This window comes from Leptidea sinapis, chromosome 36 (assembly GCF_905404315.1).
Source record: "Leptidea sinapis chromosome 36, ilLepSina1.1, whole genome shotgun sequence".
Lineage (NCBI taxonomy): Eukaryota > Metazoa > Arthropoda > Insecta > Lepidoptera > Pieridae > Leptidea > Leptidea sinapis.
This window is the reverse complement of record NC_066300.1, coordinates 4,681,315-4,700,589: the sequence shown is the minus strand read 5'-3', so window position 1 is coordinate 4,700,589 and position 19,275 is coordinate 4,681,315. Positions and strand designations below refer to the sequence as shown.

The 19,275-nt window shown below is 35.9% G+C and overlaps 1 protein-coding gene across 4 annotated transcripts in view; it reads right to left on the bottom strand.

Annotated features, from left to right (window-relative positions):
* LOC126975616 (uncharacterized) overlaps window positions 1-19,275 on the bottom strand; it is a 68,089-nt gene that overhangs the window by 11,573 nt on the left and 37,241 nt on the right. For all 4 annotated transcript variants that reach the window (XM_050823595.1, XM_050823599.1, XM_050823598.1 and 1 more), the window contains exon 6: window positions 3,270-3,384. In XM_050823595.1, coding sequence (XP_050679552.1) covers window positions 3,270-3,384 — 115 coding nt within the window. The remainder of the gene's footprint in view (window positions 1-3,269; window positions 3,385-19,275) is intronic.

Here is a 19,275-nt window from a genome sequence, read left to right as displayed (position 1 = left end):
TATATCTATAATGTACTAATTACTACATGCTTCATTTTTGATTTCTTTTATATTTTCCTATCTACCTTGGTGGTACTGAGTAGGTTAAAAACACTTAAAGGTGACACTTGCTTTAACTGATCTAAAGCCAAAATTTATTTAGGATATGTTCCGATATGCACTACGACCACTGTACAGTGTGACGTCAATTTATTTTACTGTGAAGCCGTTCCTTTATAGCCAGTTACACAGGTTACTATTTAAAACGGAACGCAATCCCGTATACTGTCAGCCGCATTTTTTGACGCGACATTCAAATGAGTGTATTAAAGTTTTCTAGTTCATTAAAAAAACTGCTGTTGGAGTACTGTCAAATTATAAATATTTGGGATTAAACTGTAGGTATTGTTTATAAAACGTAAGGCACTCGAGTGGTTTTGACTGATCACGTGATCAAAGTACTGCGAGCACCTTACCACGAAAACGCCAGTGCTCACAGTAGAATATGGCGGCGATTTATGACGTCATATATTTCCCTAGAGTACTGCGGCAGTAAACTGCCAGTCCATAACGGAACGAATTTTTCTACAGTGATAGCACTGTGCCGTGCTCGCAGTGCATATCGGAACATACCATATATCAGATCATTAATAGAATTAGGTCTGAGAGATCTACACACAAGAGACTGACAGGTCTAAAGCTCGTTCATTAAAAAGTTTTTTTTTTTTTGTAATACACAACTAAACATCAAAATCTGAATTTTTCCCAATTTAATTAATATGGGCGAACTTCGAGGACTCGATGGTAATAGTTGAGATGGTTTTATTTTGTATCCCTTTTTTATACGCATTATATTACCTTCACATTTCATTTCATTTCGAGGACCGATGACAATACACTAATTTGATAAGATTATTCCATTAATCAATTTGCAAACTAAGATTTTTGTCAATTTATATAATTTTTATCTATAATCGATAAGGCAGGAATTGATGTTAAAGTACTTAATAGTTTTAAAAATACGCTTTTATAGAAAATTTAACTAAAAATAAATATGATTTTTTGTAGTTAATAGTTTTTTTTTGCACGCTTTTTTTTATAATGAAATATATGTTTTTACACTATTTTCAATTTAAATTTAAGTATTAAAATTTATTTTCTATTTTTAGTAGAATTTTATATAAAGCGTGTTTTTTAGTTTTTTTAAACTATTATTTTTCTTTAACAATAAGACGTGTAGTTTACCCCAATCATGTTAAACGGTATCATCTGCCCATAATCATTCCACACTTTGGAAATGAAGCGTGTTTATTCTAGAATAATCTGATTTGAACGATTTTGATGACGAAGTATCCTGCACACATATCACAATGAATTCAAGCTCTAAAGGTTGATTCATCCAATTTACGATAACTTATTAATTTTTGAAATTTTTTATATTATTTGATGCAGCACCTTACAAATTAATTTGCTGTTTATATTAGAGAAAAGAGTGGCCATTGAGTTTCTTGAATGTTCTTCTCGCGAGCTCTACTTTTTCCGAATAATAATATGGTATTTTCAGTAATTTAATATAAATATTTATAGTAACGATTCAAAGGCGATTAATTTAAGTCTAATTCAATAAATCTTATATAACTTCGACTTTGAAAGTGAGGTCCGTCGAGTTTATCTTATTGTTTGAAGCATAGCTTTTCAAACGGGTGATAGATTATGAAGTTCCCAATACAAATACATGAAAATCTTTGTTCCTAAAATCATCGCTAGTTTCACCAAAGAAAGTGACATTTACAAAATAAATACAAGAAAAAAACATACATTACAACCGCATCAAACATGTCTCCACAAAATAGTAGCTCGTTTATCGACTAGTGTTTACTATCAATAAACTTAAACAATTTGTTATGTTTTTAAAGTGATAACCCTCACTTCTAGGATAAATGCACAAATAAAATTTGAAAAACTAAATTTTATGAACGATGCGGGGCTCGAACGCACGACCTCCGGCGTTCCGTGCCGGTGCTCTAACCAACTGAGCTAACCGTTCGAGTATCGTATCGTTATAAAATCTTGTATGCTTTTTTCAACTCTCAGGTTGTGGCTTCATCTACAGGATCTTACTATAAATAAACTTCAATCAATATGTAAATTTAATAATATCTTCAAGAAAATCATCTGTTAGAAAGGGTATTACAAAATATTTGATTATTTGGATGTCAAACAGCCTTGGGATCGAAGTTGCTCAACTTCGATGTAATTCGAATTGAAAATATTTTTAAAATTAATTAATTAAGTTATCATCTTAATTTAGGACATGTAAAAATTTAAATGGCCTACTTACAGAATAAATATTATTTGAACATGAATTCAAATATTGTAAAGTGAAACTTTCATTACATCGTCTCAAACTTTTTCGTCTGTGTGTTGCATGTCGCGTGACGGTCGGGCGGTACCTTTAGTTCGCAGCAGCTGACCGTGTAGTGTATACACTATTACTCATTTGTGCCAGTGCTCCACGCTGTTTTGTTTGTTTTTGTCAGTCTTTAATGTAATACTTTTGAATCAATATTTTTAACCAGGGCTAAGACACAGAGTTCAATAAGAATATTAGTTGGAGACTTAGTCTACTTTTATTATTTCCCATTATCATTCCAATTTTCGAAGTATAAAATTAAGATTGATAATTGATAAGGGATTTTTATACCCTTAATTGAATTTATTCCAAAAATTTTTAGTTAAATGTCTATAATGTGAAAAAAAGTTTCACTTTTACCGTGGTTACATAAAACCACCCAATCCTTTTTTTGAATAAGTTCGATGAACAGTCACATTATGATTGATAATATAATCAACATAACCCAAGTGTATCGTGATACGACCATTCACAATGAGACACTGAACCGATTCCATTCTCGGCGGATTAGGTCTTTGTTTGCAAACGGATTGAAGCCGTCGAAATGATACGTCTTGGTTTGTGATTTTGTCTACTGTTATTTTACTATTGTAGTAGATCGCAAAGTAGAACGTACGGAACTCCAAACACACGTATTATCCTCTAAGTCAATAAACAATCCAAATAAAAAGTTGGAATGTCACATATTCCTGTCTGTACAAGGACTTCTTCTCTCGGGGATCAACGCTCTTGGCTTCAAGCTCATCATTTCTTGTGTCTTTATTTACAAAATCGATCTTTACAACCGATAAACGATTTTACTCTCAAGGTTTTGTTTCTGGTATACAATGTCAAATATGTTCAAGTAAATTTATTGACATTTTAACGAATATATTACCTGTAGGGCTGTAGAAATTCTGCGCACTTTTTGGCCTTGTTCCTGGACTCCAGGGTGGCTGCGTGCAGTGGACGGCATCTGACCAGTGGACGCTGCATCGACAACGCTTCGGCAGCTGAAATATGCAAGCCATAATAAAGTATTGTCACAGTGTACAGAAAGCTAACAGTGGGTCGTCGCTCGCCTCTGGGAGTCTACTCCTAAAATCGATATTCGCTAAATCGTGGCATTAGTCGTGTCGAATCCTACTCTTAGTTACATCGTAATCAATGTCGAACCGATGATTGAACGAACGAAACATTATTCGATATTATCGGTCTCAACCCTACTCTTAGTTGAAAATGTCAGAGACGAATATTCGAATTTCACAAATAACCAAACGTCACTCTTACGATAATCTCAACGACACCTTCTAGGCTGTCGATGCTATTATCGTTTCAAGTTGTATAGATATATATGCCATACAATATACATACTTAATAAATATTATTGAAATAATTATATGTGATTTACTATTCAACAAGATTTTTTTACTACTAAGTCATTTAAGTCATTTTGTTGATCGTTTATGCGTAGAAATAATACAAATGGCCGCCTGAGAAATAGGAAGTCGACGAGTTATTTTTGTTTTTACATTATATTATCCGCAAGTTTTGTATTATTTATTCAATTTTAAATGGTCATATTATATTCATTACATATTTTTTTAACATTTACACTATGTGTTTTAATCATACCAAATTGGTGGTGCAGAGTCTGGCATGGTCCTTAGCGCCTAAACTATGTTTTGAATTTTGACACTTAACAGCGACATAGCACAGATAATGTTTAGGTTTGAACTTATTTCATTCATACTATCATTGTAAAAAAATCAAAATATTCGTCTATAGTAACGATAAACGATAAGGAATTCGAACATTTGTTAGAGTAGGATAGTTGCGATATATTCGGAGTATTATCGTATCGTTCCGAATGTATCGTTGTCGATTTTGCGAGTAGACCTCCTGATACTTCACGAAAAGCGTACTCCGCAAGCACTTAGGGCTGTCACATATTTTTTTTTGTAATTTACTTAAACTGAATATCATCATTTAGTCAATTATTGACTTTCTTCATAATAATGAATACAAAAAGGCATTTCGCAATGACAAATTTTACAATGTTAATATTCTACACGGTTTCGTCGGACGACTTTTTTTGATACATAATACTGTGGTATTGCGGTCCGTGTCTTTTTTTTATATTAGGAGGGGCAAATCTGGCTCATCTGATGAAAAAATAAAACATCAACCATTGAGTTCGGAGTCTCCACTAGCCTGAATGTCCCAATATTCAGTCTATCTCTTACTTGAGATAAAAATCGTAACTATCGTTGACTTTTCTGTCCCAATAATCTTATCGACGGTAACTCATCTCATCCGTACACGCTGGCTGTCAATGGGACGACGTATAGCTTACCAGCGATAGAAGCTTGTATGGAAATTTCAATTCACTCGTCCCAATATAAGGCGATAAGATTCCGATTATTGACAGCTAATTACTGACAGTAGAAGGTTATTTATTTATCTCTATCTGTAGAAAGTGTATAGGGAACGGCCGTTAGTCGTATCGGGATAACTGCACTCTGAAGCCATCCACGTCAGTCGATTCAACAAAATGGCTCTGAAAAACGCGCGCTTGTGAAATGTCAGACATCAACGTGAATCGCGTGGAGTTTATAAGAGCTATTACGCACTGTCGACTTATCGCCGGCGACTCGGTCGCTCGGCGAGCAAAACATAGGCAACTAAGCCCAGGAGACCAAGCTGAGCGACAGTATTCCAAGTACATTCGTGCAGAATGGACGTCGAAGAAGCTTATAGTAGCGCTACTAATCAAGAGAAAGATAAATAAAAGAAAATCAAGAGAGTATTGGGTACATCCTTTTTTACAAGAACGGAGATCAAAAGGAATGTTTAAAATATTTTATGAAGATGTGAGAAAATACCCTCGTAAATCCCTTTTCTTCTTCTGCTAATCCTTCACCTCCAAATAACTCCACTATTTCTTCCCACTGTTTTTCCTTCAAATCCCGATTAGAATATTCGTCACTTAGTTAGTCCCAAATAGCTTTTCGGGATTGTATTTCTTTTATAAATTTCTCGGTATCGAAAGCCTGAGCCATTTTTGTGCGCGACGTCCGGTCGTTACGACAGTTGCTCGCAGTGTGAATCCTTCCATTTCAAGCAGTGCTCCTATTGGTCGCCGGCGACCGGCAGTCGCTTGTGCGTCGCCACGTCGCGGCGAATCGCCCAGTCGCTTGAACGACCGACGACCAAGTGCGTAAACACCTATTTAAACTGTAGAAAGTCACAGTCGCCAGCGACCGAGTCGCCGACGACAAGTCGACAGTGCGTAATAGCTCTAAGAGCAGTAGACGTTATATATATATATGTAAGTGCGGTAATTCAGTATTGCAATCCGGTTCTGATGGGTTGCTGAACTGTTTTTAAGAAAAAGTAACGAGACGAACGTAACCCTAACCTGGTAGTGATGGCTGTGCCCTGCCTATTACAATCAGTATCGCTCAGGATTCATTGGTTGAACCTAAAATTTTTAGCGTAATCGCAATTACGCACCTCACTTTAAGAGATAAAATGTTAAGTAGTTAACCTAGGTCCTAAAGAATGATTGAGGACAAAATTTAAAGAAATTAACATCTTGACTGTTGCTTCTCTATATATTCTTGACAATGTAATGTATGTTCCTAGGCACATAAATGAATTTAGTAGAAATTGTCATAACAATAATGTTAACACCAGGAACAGACATAATTTTATAACGCCTACTACTCGGCTAAGTCGAGTTAGTAAGACTTTTGTGGGGCGATGTACGAGGGGCGGTCAAAAAGTTCGCGGAATGGCGGGGTTGGCGGGGGTGAGGTCGCTCCTCCAGGTAGCCGCTACTTGAGTAACTCATAATTACTATATATGCCAATTTCTAGCCTAATTGGGTCATTAGCTTTCGAGTTACAAACGAGTGAACAAGTAAATCGGGAACAAACTAGCCACTATGGAGAAAATTGAACATCGCGCCGTCGTAAAGTTCCTCACCAAACAAGGAAAAACGCCTCAAACTATTTTGCAAGAGATGTTAGCTGTTTACGGAGACTCTGCTCCTGGTAAAACCATGATTTACAAATGGCACGGCCTTTTCAAGCAAGGAAGGGAGTCAATTGAAGATGATCCTCGACCTGGACGGCCCATTGAGGCCACTACGCCGGAAATCATTGAAAAAGTTGAAAAACTTGTATTGGAAGACGGAAGGTTGAAGAAGAAACAACTTGCAGCATCAGTTGGAGTATCAGAAACCACAATTTTAAATATTCTTCATCAACATCTTGGCATGAGTAAAGTGTGTTCAAGGTGGGTCCCGAGAATGCTCACGCCGCTGCAAAAACGTGAGCGCGTCAACTGTTCCCGCGAGTATTTGGACCGCTGTGGAGAAGTTAGGGAAGAAATTATGGCCCGAATTGTAACCGGTGATGAAACTTGGGTTCACCACTATGAGCCTGAGTCAAAGCAGGAGTCGATGCAGTGGCACAAAAAAGGCACACCACCCCCAAAAAAATTTAAAGTGTCGCAATCGGCCGGAAAGATCATGGCGACTATTTTTTGGGATACTGAAGGTATTCTTTTGATCGATTATAAAGAACGTGGTGTTTCTATAACGGGAGAGTACTACGCTTCCCTATTGGACCGATTAAAAGAAGCTATTAAAGAAAAAAGAAGAGGAAAACTGACAAAAGGTGTACTCCTTTTGCACGACAACGCGCCCGTTCACACGAGTCATGTTGCGACGGCTGCCATTCATCGATGCGGTTTTGAACAACTACGCCATCCACCCTACAGTCCAGACCTGGCCCCTAGCGATTTTTATTTATTCCCAAAGATGAAGAAAGAGCTGCGTGGAAAAAAATTTAGAGACGATGATGAAGTCAAGTCGGCGATTTCGGCGTATTTTGACGCCCAAGACAAAACCTATTTTTTCGACGGTATTAATAAGTTATATGCCAGATCCCAAAAATGTATTCGTGTTAAGGGGGAATATATTGAAAAGGAAAAATAACATAATGTATCATTTCATCTTTTTTCCCAGTCATTCCGCGAACTTTTTGACCTCCCCTCGTATATGCTTTTACAACACGATCCCAGAAAATGTTTTAAACAAAATTATTACGACATTCAAATGAATTGTTAAAAAACGTTTGTGTGGTAAAGCTTACTATAACATAAATGACATTCTAAATGATAACACAGACTGGGAATGGAGCGACCGCCCTCAGGCTATTAAACAATAAGTTTAATTGTACAATATTACTTTGTAAACATATTTTTTATGAAAAAAAGCCCACTTTGTTTGCTGCGCCCGTTCTTCTCAGGTCTGAGGCATTCTTTTTGGAATGGGTAGTTTTTGACTTTCAATAAGTGATGCCACATCCTATTATGAATAGAAATATTTTAATTTCAATTTGAATTTAAGTAAATTTAAGCTAATAATAGCTCAGTCATTTCACTGTTTACGGCGCCTTTCAGACCTCAATAATGGAGCAATATAAGTGTTTGGAAACGGGAAATAAAGGTGCCGCTGTGGTGCTCACTAGTAAGACAATGAGATATTCCGTCTTTAGGGCGTGATGTGATCATGGTTTTATCACGGTAGGCTACGCCTTAGGTAGTTAACGTAGAAGCATTTAGAACCAGATCATGTGATTGTTATAATTGGTGATAGTCACACAATTTATCTGGTTTAAAATTAGGCGTCGCCAAGTTAGATGCCAGCTACAACAGATACATTTAGTTCAACATACATATTTAAACATATACTACATCGATATATCAGAAATAAACATTGTGGTTATTAGTCTAGTCTTTATAAAAATTATCATAAATACTATATTACTATATATACTTTCAATCCGATGTGCGTATAGGACAGGGGCTCGCATTGGTTTTTTAGCAAGGCACTGTAGATCTAACTAGCTGTCGTTGAACTTTAGTTAGGGCATCGAACCCGGGTCTACCCGGACCGAAAAAACTCGGGTTTTTCGGTTTTTCTTTTAATACTTTTATTGTGTTTTAAGTAAATGGAATAAAAACACGCTATGATAAATTATTATATTATTATTAAAATTTAATATATGTTCACAAAAATCGTCACCTTTTTGCTCTTAATAGTGATTTTCATTATTATAACACTAGAAATAAGGGATTGCTTGTAACTAATTCTAGTAGGCTTCATAAGATACATAATAGCTTTAAGGGTAAATGTATACACTTCTATAATAAAGTCCCAGCCACTGTTCAGGCATTATCTATAAATAAATTTAAATGTTTTTATAAAAAAAATCGCTCTGTCGTAAATCCTATTACTCCACTGCTAAATATCTAAATGATCGGACAGCCTGGGACTAGATTGTGATTATTTTATAGCGATAGAAATGACTGTACAATATTGTATATTTTTATTGAAAAGAGCGCAAAAAAAGAATGCTGGGAGAGTTTCTTGCGCCGCTTCTTCTCTCTCAGAGCGCCATTTCTTTCCGAAGCGGTAGTAGTATCTAGTAGTATAAGAAATGACATCAAAAAAGAATTCTAAAGGAATAAATTTTGAGAAAATAAATGCTTTTTATGTCTTTATTATTTATTACGTAAAAAGTAGCTTCCTTGCTACGTTCCTACTAATAAAACAAGCCATTCAAGTTAAATGGAGCTTTTAATACAATAAGTGAATGTTACCAAAATAATTCATTTAATGTTAAAACTAATCTGGGTCAAAGCGCAGGTCCAGCCACACATGGAGTATTACTGTCATCTCTGGTCTGGCGCACCCCAGTATCAGCTCGATCCATTTGACCGCGTGCAACGCAGAGCAGCTCGAATTGTCGGGGACCCAGTGCTCTGTGAACGGCTGGATCACTAGAGACGTCGCTTCATTGTGTGTCTTCTACCGCATTTATCACGGGAAGTGTTCCGAAGAGCTGTTTAACCTGATTCCTGCCGCCGAATTCTACCTTCGCACGACACGCCACAAGTTAAGATATCATCCTCACCATCTGGATGTGTGGCGGTCCTCCACAGTGCGGTTTACAAGGAGCTTTCTTCCACGTACCACAAAGCTGTGGAATGAACTTCCTTGTGCGGTGTTTCCGCGACGATACGACATGGGTACCTTCAAAAAAAGCGCGTACACCTTCACTAAAGGCCGGCAACGCTCCTGTGATTCCTCTGGTGTTGCAAGAGATTGTGGGCGGCGGTGATCACTTAACAACAGGTGACCCGTACGCTCGTTTGTCCTCCTATTCTATAAAAAAAATCTCTGCATGTATGTGATTTAAAAAAGACTAGATCACTTACTAAGTTTTAAGATATTCTGAAGAATAAAATAAATCTTTATCACTTTTTTAAACATTAAAACTGTTTTTGAAATTTGTAAAGTACTCTCTCATTTATTTAAAATTCTTCCTCATCCGTTACATTTTGTATTGTAGGAAATCGATATATAAACGCAGATTAGTGTATTTAAAAAAATTACAATAAAAATATCGAAATGCTCGAAAAAACCGGTCTACCCGGGTTTTGATTACTCTTAGACCCGAAAACCCGGGTTTTCAGAATTGAACCGAGTTTCGATGCCCTAACTTTAGTCCGACAGTACGACAGAAGTTGTATGAAACGCTGCTTGCTTCGTAAATGCAATCTGTATACTGCCTAATGTAACTACATTAGGCAGTATACAGATACTACATATATTCATTTAGGTTTATAACGAGTTAGGCACTGCCTATATGATATGCACGCCACTGGTATAAGGTCACCAAATCTCAGGATTTGTAATGAGATAGGATTTATGGTATGTTCTCTGATAAATATTTTTTGTTTAAATTTGCAATAATATACAGCTAACATTTTAACGGTCTCTATAATAAAAAGTGTTAGGGGTAGGTACCGTTGCCAGATAAAAAAAAAAATGTCGCGACCCAATGTATAGAAGACTTAGTTCGGAATTTTTCGTTGAAGAGATGAGGTAAAAGAGAAAAGCCTGGAAAATGACAGGCGTGACAACCCGTCAAAACGCTTGTTCCTAATTGATCGCCCCCGAATACCCCCAAATAGTAAATTTTAAACGTAATCTATTAAAACGATGCCGAGATACACAAGTACGAGTATAAATGTATACTAGGTGACCCAGCAAACGTTGTATTGCCATATAAAGTAATTAAAAAAATTCAATAATTTAAATTTTGGGGTGAAAAAAAAATATGAAACCGATTCTCAGACCTTCCAACTATGTATATCGTAAAACAATAATTATTGTATTCGATTGCCACCTTGCAATCCTATAGCGGTTTTGTGGATGGAAGAGAATAATATAAAAATCACGATACAAAAATAGCTATAGATCGAATCGAAAATTGAAGTTATATGTATTTTTCAATGCTGAATCATAAAAAATAAAAAAAAATTGTCAAAAAAATAAAAAATATATATTTATGGCTGGGTCACCCGTGTCATTTAGGGGTATGAAAAATAGATGTTGGCCGATTCTCAGACCTCCCCGATATGCACACAAAATTTCATAAAAATCGTTTCAGCCCTTTCGGAGGAGTTTGGTAAAAAACACCGGGCCACGAGATATTTATATATTAGATATTAAATACATATCTAATACGAGAATTGCTCGTTCAAATAGCATCCATCGAAGGTCAACTTTGAAGCAAGAATTAAAGTTAGTAAAATATTATTGTTATATTAGAAGACTATTAATTACTACAACTACTTCACTACTACTAAATACTTACCCCCTTATTCATTAAAGTCTGCTAACTAAGGCATTGCTAATTCTCACTCTGACTTCTTCTATTGACCTAAGTCAGAATGAGAAAAAACACTCCTAAGCGGCTGTTTAAAGTTAGCGGACCATTATGAATAAGGGGGGTAATTATATGACGTAGGTACAACTAACAATATTAAGTGTAATTTGGCAAGTCCGGAGAACCCGTGTAATGAAGAATGTAAAGTTTAATGAACCGCGTGCGTCGTGACGCAACACCGGACATGTGGGACAAGCGGCGGTAGTGACGTATTCACCGTTAGTATGGCCACGAGTGACACGCGGAGCGGTGAGCGAATAATTTAAAAAGTAATTGTTTTACAAAAACAAAAATACCGACTAAAACATGCAGTTAAATATGTATAGTTAGAAGGAGATAGCAAAATATATCATAACTAGCTGACCCGGCAAACGTTGTTTTGCCATATAAAGTATAATTCACGCGATAGTTTTATAAGTAATAAAATATTGCCTTTATTATAGCCTGTACATCATTTTGTTCTATTGTCAATAGTTTTTGCAGCGCACGCAAAAATAGGTTTTCGATTTTACACCTTGTGTTACAAAATAGCAATTTTATTACGGATCCCTAATTTTGAAAAAAAAACATAGCCTTCCTCGATAAATGGACTACCCAACACTGAAAGAATCATTCAAATCGGACCAGTAGTACCAGAGATTAGCGCGTTCAAACAAACAAACAAACAAACAAACACTGCAGCTTTATAACATTAGTATAGATGAATATACTTTACAGCGTTTTGAAGTGTATACATACATAGTCTGGCCATAAATACTGTTACAATTAAAAATAAACAAAATATTACATTTGAATTAGAAATCGGTCCTTTTTGTATGATTGTTCATTGAGTTTTATAATTTTTGCGCCAATATATGGTACAATATTTTGCGATATTAAAATGGAGTGGGGTGATAAAGAGAGCCGAATCGCTGTGATTGCATTACACAAAGTAGCTATATTTGTGACAGAAAAAGATCTGGCCGTTCACGTAGTGTTCGTACGAAAAAGGTGGTCAAAGCAGTAAGGGAAATAATTCGAAATCCTGTCCGAAAGCAAAAGATTTTATCTCGGGAGGTTAAGATAGCACCTAGAACTATGTCAAGTATTTGAAAAGATGACTTAGGACTTGTAGCCTATAAGAGACGTACTGGTCATTTCTTAACTGATAATTAAAAAAGAATAGGGTGGTAAAATCGAAACAACTACTGAAGCGGTACGCAAAGGGTGGTCACAGAAAATTTTGAACATTTGAACAAACAAAATGACCGAATTTATGCTAAAAGCTCTAAGGAAGCTTCCCAATTAGTCGACAGAGTGCAACGTGGGCACTATCCGACTTCAGTGATACTTTGGTGGATTCAGTGATACCTTGGTATTAGCTACGAAGGAGCGACTGAGCCATAATTTTGTGAGAAAGGTATCAAAACATCGAAACAAGTATATCAAGATATGGTATATGGTATATGGTATCTTGAGAAGGTAGCGAAGTCCCTTCACAATACCATGTTCAATAACCAAGAATGTTCCTTCCAGCAAAACTCGGCGCCGGGTCATGAAGCTTTCGGACTTTATCAGAGCTGAAGACTGGCCGTCGTCTAGTCCCGGTCTTAATTACTATTGACTATGATTTAAGGTGAGTTTTAGGGAGTACGGCTTGCACTAAACGCCATGATAATTTAAAGTCCCTAAAACAATCGGTACGATTGGTAGCGAAGAATTTTTGCTATTGAACGAGTGCGTGCTTCTATTAATAACTGGCCTCGTCGTGTAAAGGACTGTATTGTATCCCATGGAAAACCACTTCGCTTTAAGCTTTCGGAATAAGCTTTCTGTATTTTTAATTGTTTTATATTTATGTATGAAACTAACACACTGTAAATGTAATAAATGTTAATTGCAATAGAATTTTTTTTGTTTCTTTCAGTATTTATGGCAAGACTATAGTATAGTGAGATACCTCTACCAGTTTAATTTAAATCATTATGAATATGGCCATCGTAATAAAAATCCCAGTGGCGGTGTCAGAGATAATCGCGTTAGAAGAAACAAATAAACAAAATACTTCAGAATTATTATAACAGATTGATCTAAATCATTGGTTCTCAACGTGGGATAACGATAGCGATAACGCCCCCTTATGGGCGTTTGAGACTTTCGGGGGGGCAGTAGAAGACCCAGAGAAAATTAGGGGGCATTAAGATGGCGCAGATGGGGCGTGGGTAGATTAAAAAATATAGTCTAAAAAGGCAAAAAAATACACGAAAATACTCTAGAAAAAAACATATTCTTAAAATAAGCTTGAGAAACTATGATCTAAATTGACACAGAGGATCCACTCTCATTAGTGAAATGGCAGTGGTATTTCCCGCTAGCTGCTCAGCTTAAGCCGTGGCCACACCATTACATACCACGCCGATGCTGTCAAAACTAATAACTGGATCTCACATTCCTTCGGTTAATGTAACCACATCACTGGGGCTTTTTTACAAATTCCTTACTCATGATTAAACGGCATGGAACTGTTGCCTCTCAATACATTCTTGATAATGTTATGTATGTACATAGGCACAGAAGTGAATTTGCTAGAAACTGTCATAACTATAATGTTAATACCAGGAACAAACATTAACTTATAATGACTTCTACTCGGCTAAGTCGAGTTAGAGGTCATTTGTGGGGCGTTGTATATGCTTTTACAAAAGATCCCATATATAGATAATATATTTTTTAAATGTATTACGAAATTCAAAACAATTGTTAAAAAACGTTTGTGTGGTAAAAGTTACAATAACATAAATTACTTACTTATTGATAGCACTGATTGTGAATAGAGCGGCCGCCCACAGGCTATTGAATAATAAACTTTATTGTACGATTTTACATTGTAACCATATTTTTATATAAAAAAGTCAGAAGCCCGCTGAGTTTGTTGCGCCCGTTCTTCTCAGCTCTTAGGCATACCTTTTGGAATGGGTGGTAGTTCTTGACTTTCAATAATTGATTTTATATCCTATTTTGAATAAAAATATTTGAATTTGAATAAAAACAATTTATCATTAACTAGCGGCCACACTACTCCAGCTTTTCGTGATCACTATATAGTTGAAATTTTATTGGGAAATGATAACTTTAGATTTATATCACGAATTTAATGAGGCTCACCCTATTGGCCGATTTCAATTGAAGATGTTGTTTAAGATTAATTAGAATCCATTCTTTATGTATTACGTCAATCGATCTTAAATATGCATTTCAAATCGTAAAACTTCATTTCCAAATACATAATATATTCATACAAATATAAATACGTCATCCAACAGATGGATTGTAAAAAAAAAAGATGAACAAAACGTTGCAAAGATCGATTATTGCCAAAAGAAGGAAATGGATTAAAATAATCTCGGATCGGTTTTATTTATTACGAAATATAGAAATCTGCTGCATTTGAGGTATCTGCAGTCAAAGTGCAGTTGTTTGGCCCTTAAATAGGCAGATCAAATGAAAAAAACAGCGGTTATCTGTTCATATAGGAATCTAATCAGTTTAGATTCACACACATGTCAAGAGCTGTCAAGAGTTTCGATTTGCAGGGTGACACTGTTAGTTTTTTGAACTGGCCATTTTGTAAAGAATATATTAAAAATAGAAGCTAAAATTTTGAAAATGGAAATCTTTGCCAATTGTAAATTGTCTGCGTCACATGATTTTAACGAGAGAAAATTTTCGTGCAATGATTTTTATGACTTTCGATGTCATTTAAAGGCCGTTCCCAATATACTATCTAGGGATAGAGATAAATTACTACCTTCTACTTGCAGTAATTAGCTGTCAATAATCTGAAGCTGTCCCAATATACCCGATAAGTCATTCTTATCGACTTATATTGGGACGCTTGAATTGAAATTTCCATACAAACTTCTATCGCTGGTAAGGTATACGTCGTCCCATTGACAGACAGCGTATATGGATTAGGTGAGTTAGCGTCAATAAGTTTATTGGGACAGACAAGTCAACGATAGTTACGATTTTTATCTCAAGTAAGAGATAGACTGAATATTGGGAACGGCCGTTAGTCAACAGGAAAGTTATGATAGACAACGGTTGGTCATTATGAAGGCCCATCTCGTGCCACTGTTTACACCTGGTTTAGTGATTTTAAACGTGGTCGCAATATTTTCGCCGATGATTTGCGTGAGGGACGACCTTCTACGGCAACGACTAAAGATAACATCAGTGCTGTGCGACATATAATAGAGACTGATAAAAGAGTGACCTATCAACAGATTCGGACAAGCTTATGTATCACTTAACCCCATGCCTACCATTGGGTTAAGTGATGAACATTAAGCGGTAATATAGCCGAGGCCCAAAAACTCAGCGGTTTTGCTTGGTGCCGTGAAATGGTTGAAAGATTTAACGGAGTTGACTCAATACTGGGTTCGACATACGGGTGACGAAAGCTAGAATTGCTTAATAGCAATTCTAGCTGATGATGATATAGAAACTAAAATACAATCTGATCAGAGAGAGTTTCCCTCCGAGGAGTGATATAGAAACTAAAATACAATCTGATCAGAGAGAGTTTCCCTCCGAGGAGTTGCCAACTAAAAAGATGATGGACGCAACAATTGTTTTAGATAAACGATCTCGAAGTAAGATCGTTCTTCACCACTATATCGCCTCGACGCACACCGCTATACGAATGATCACAGAGTCATAAATTTCAAACAATGCAATTCTAGATTTGCCCAGCCCCGCCTAATGCCTCCCGGTTAGTTACATCACCCACAATACATTGTTCACATTTTCCTTGCGTTACGTAAGCGCAGGCGATCAAGACACTTCCTCAATATCGTTCTGATAGTTCAACTCTGAGGAACTGGTATTTAAACGGATTACATATATCTACTAGAAACTAATCAGCTTTGGAGTCTGTGTGAGATAATATACCGTATCTATAATTTCAAATACCAGTGTGGATTTAGCTTACCGTTTGGGCCTCCTGCCCTTCCTTGTTAGATGATATACTAAGATTTTAACGTTACAAAAAAATTCTTTTCGTTTTACCTCAACATCCCATTATGTGGCACTAACTTCGGCTTGCGATGTTATCCGCGTTTATTACGAATCGCACAGTCTCGGGATCACTTTAAAGAAAATCCAACACGGGAAGATGAGAAATATCTCGATGAATATTTAAATTCCCAATAAATATAAAGTCCAATTTAATAAATCAAGTTTTCTCCTCAATTAAAGAATTTCAATTGCTAAATATTAATATAAGAAATATGGGATGAGAACTGTCAATTACCTAATACCAGAATACATTAACGAAATGCCCAAGGAGCTGCTAGTAATGTACATAAATACCAAAAATCGAACAAAACACGCTCTAAAAGATACTTTCTGAAAAAAAAAATGGTTTCATGAATTGAATTACTCTCTGTACCTAGTATCGGATAATAATGTTATGTATTTATTCTGAATTGACACATAAAAAAATCATAAAACTGTTTTTATTGGTCTAGAATAGAATTTACCTTGACAGACATAGTTTCCTCTACCAATATTTTAAGAGAAAAATTTTGTGAGGCGGACGGAGGTAATCTCTAAATATACAGAATTAATTTAGAAAATTCTGTTACGAATAGAAAGCCACATTATATTTTGTGAATGTCATAGGCTATATATTAACAACAAACAATGAAAAAACTTTTTCGTTGTATTCGGATATGCAAAGTAAGTCAAACAGTATTAAATATCTTTAATACATATTTATCATATCTGATATATATAAAATAATGATTGTTTTGAATAATATATGCAAATGCCAGCATTGTATCACCATATTATATGGTAGTAACTACATAAACACGAGAGATGAGTTTTACCCATATCATAAACAGTTGAAAAACTAAAAAACACACTTCATATAGAAATCCGAACTAAAAAATACAAAAGAAATTTAAAATTAACATAGACGAAAATTGTATAATTGTAAACATACATGCAGGTGAAGCTAATAAAAAGTGTGTAAAAAACACCAAAAAAAAAATATATTCTTCCTTAATAAAACATAAGAAAGAACTTTTTTCACTTAAGTAATTTATCAGTATATAGTATAATGTAATATATTATCACAAATTAAAACATGTGGTATGTGTTGGTTGCATTAATTGCTTGTTGACGGTTTTCCGCACTCGCTTTTTATTTTACCTGAGAATTCTATGGCATTCTGTGGTTTGTAAATACCGGTGTGAACGGTACAATTGCACGGCTCAGCGGGAAGCCGATCCGTTCCACCGCAATGTGCCGCAACATTCCTCTGTTCCGGTGCTCACAAATAGGCCTATCGCAGATTACACACTTTTTGTGCCATCGAGTCTGCGACACACAAAAAGTATGCATTGCGCACAAAATGTCTTTGGCAGATGTTACACAGACTCAACGCACACGACGTACACTTTCGATCATTTTGGCCCGGCGCCCATTATCGGCATCGGCAAGGAAAAGGATCCTTCAGCATCCTACATGCAAGCGCACACTATCGGCAATTTTGCTTTGGCATGCTGCAACGTTCTTAGGGATGACGAGGCGTCCTTAAGGATGCCGCACCGTCCTGTAGCTTGCCGAAGCGTCTCAATATCGTATTTCTCATCATAACAGTCTCAGAGTTGTTACAAGCTAGCTGTCTGAATTGTATTTAATATGGTGGACTATCTAGTGTTCATAGCAACTCTTGCTGAAGAAGAAGAGAAATCTAATCAATTAAGAAGATTTTGGGTGAACAACCTTTGGAAGCAACGATATATGTCCGGTGAATTCAACAATTTATTCAATGATTTGCGTTATGACGTTCGAAAATTTTATGATTATTATAGAATGAGTTATTAAAATTTTGAAAGTCTGGTTCATTTGCTTCGACCTTACATGGAGAAAAAACAATCAAGATTTCGCTCACCTATACCTGTTGAAGAAAGATCCCCCGAGTGTTGCCTCGGCGCCGGCGGCGTACCGGAGGATGCCGAAGCATCCCGAAGCATTTTCTAGGCTGCCAATACAGCAGCCTCAAGCATACCGAAGCGGTACTTTCGTTATAACGACCACATATCACGGAAATTTCTACTTAATTGCCATTATGTTATAGTATATTGCTATTTGCCACCTAAAATCCTCAGTCGTACCGATGCCGATAATGGGCGCCGGGCCTTTGTCGGCAGAACTGTAGGGATGTACACGAAATGGAAGTACAGATTGCTGTGTATTATGTATTACTTGAGATAAATACATAATGAAAATACATATTATCGAATAATAAATAAGAGATCACTTATTACGTTGTGTTCTATGTATCAAGAAAATTTATTGAATTAGGCGTTACTTTGCGAAAATCCATAATTATACAAATGATTTAAGTTTTCTTTAGTGTTAATAATTCCGCCAATATTTGTTTTTAAAACAATTCGACACGCCACGAATTCGCCAAAATCTCGCCTCAGTCTCGTGCCAGATTTTGGCGAGACAACACGTCCTGAGGATGCCTCGTGTAGAGGAGAAACACGTGTCGAATTGATTTAAAAACAAATATTGGCGGAATTAACACTAAAGAAAACTTAAATCATTTGTATTCTATGTTTTACATAAAATGGATTTATATTTATTTACATTATAATAAATGCAAACTTGGAAATTAAATCGATTCTTAAGAAGTTGATCTTTTAGACTTTAGATTTATTTATGAATCAATTATTCAGCTAATTAATAGATAGAATATTATAGTATAATAGATAGAATATTAGATAGTTGAATAAAAAATGTATGTTGTCGTGTACTAAGCTATATAAGTTTCTAATACTTTTAACTAACCCACGAGACCTCTTAAATTTACCGGGATGTTAAGTATCTAAGAAATTGACCGGCAATATAAGGTATCAACATGCCAAATTTTATTAAATTTTGTGCATAAGTTGTTGTGTACTACGTTATATAAGCATACGTTTTAACAGTCCAACGGGAACCCTTTCCGGGATACAAAAGTATCTAAGATGTTGACCGGCTAATTAAGGTATCAACATACAAATTTTATTAAATTCTGTGCATAAGTTGTTGTGT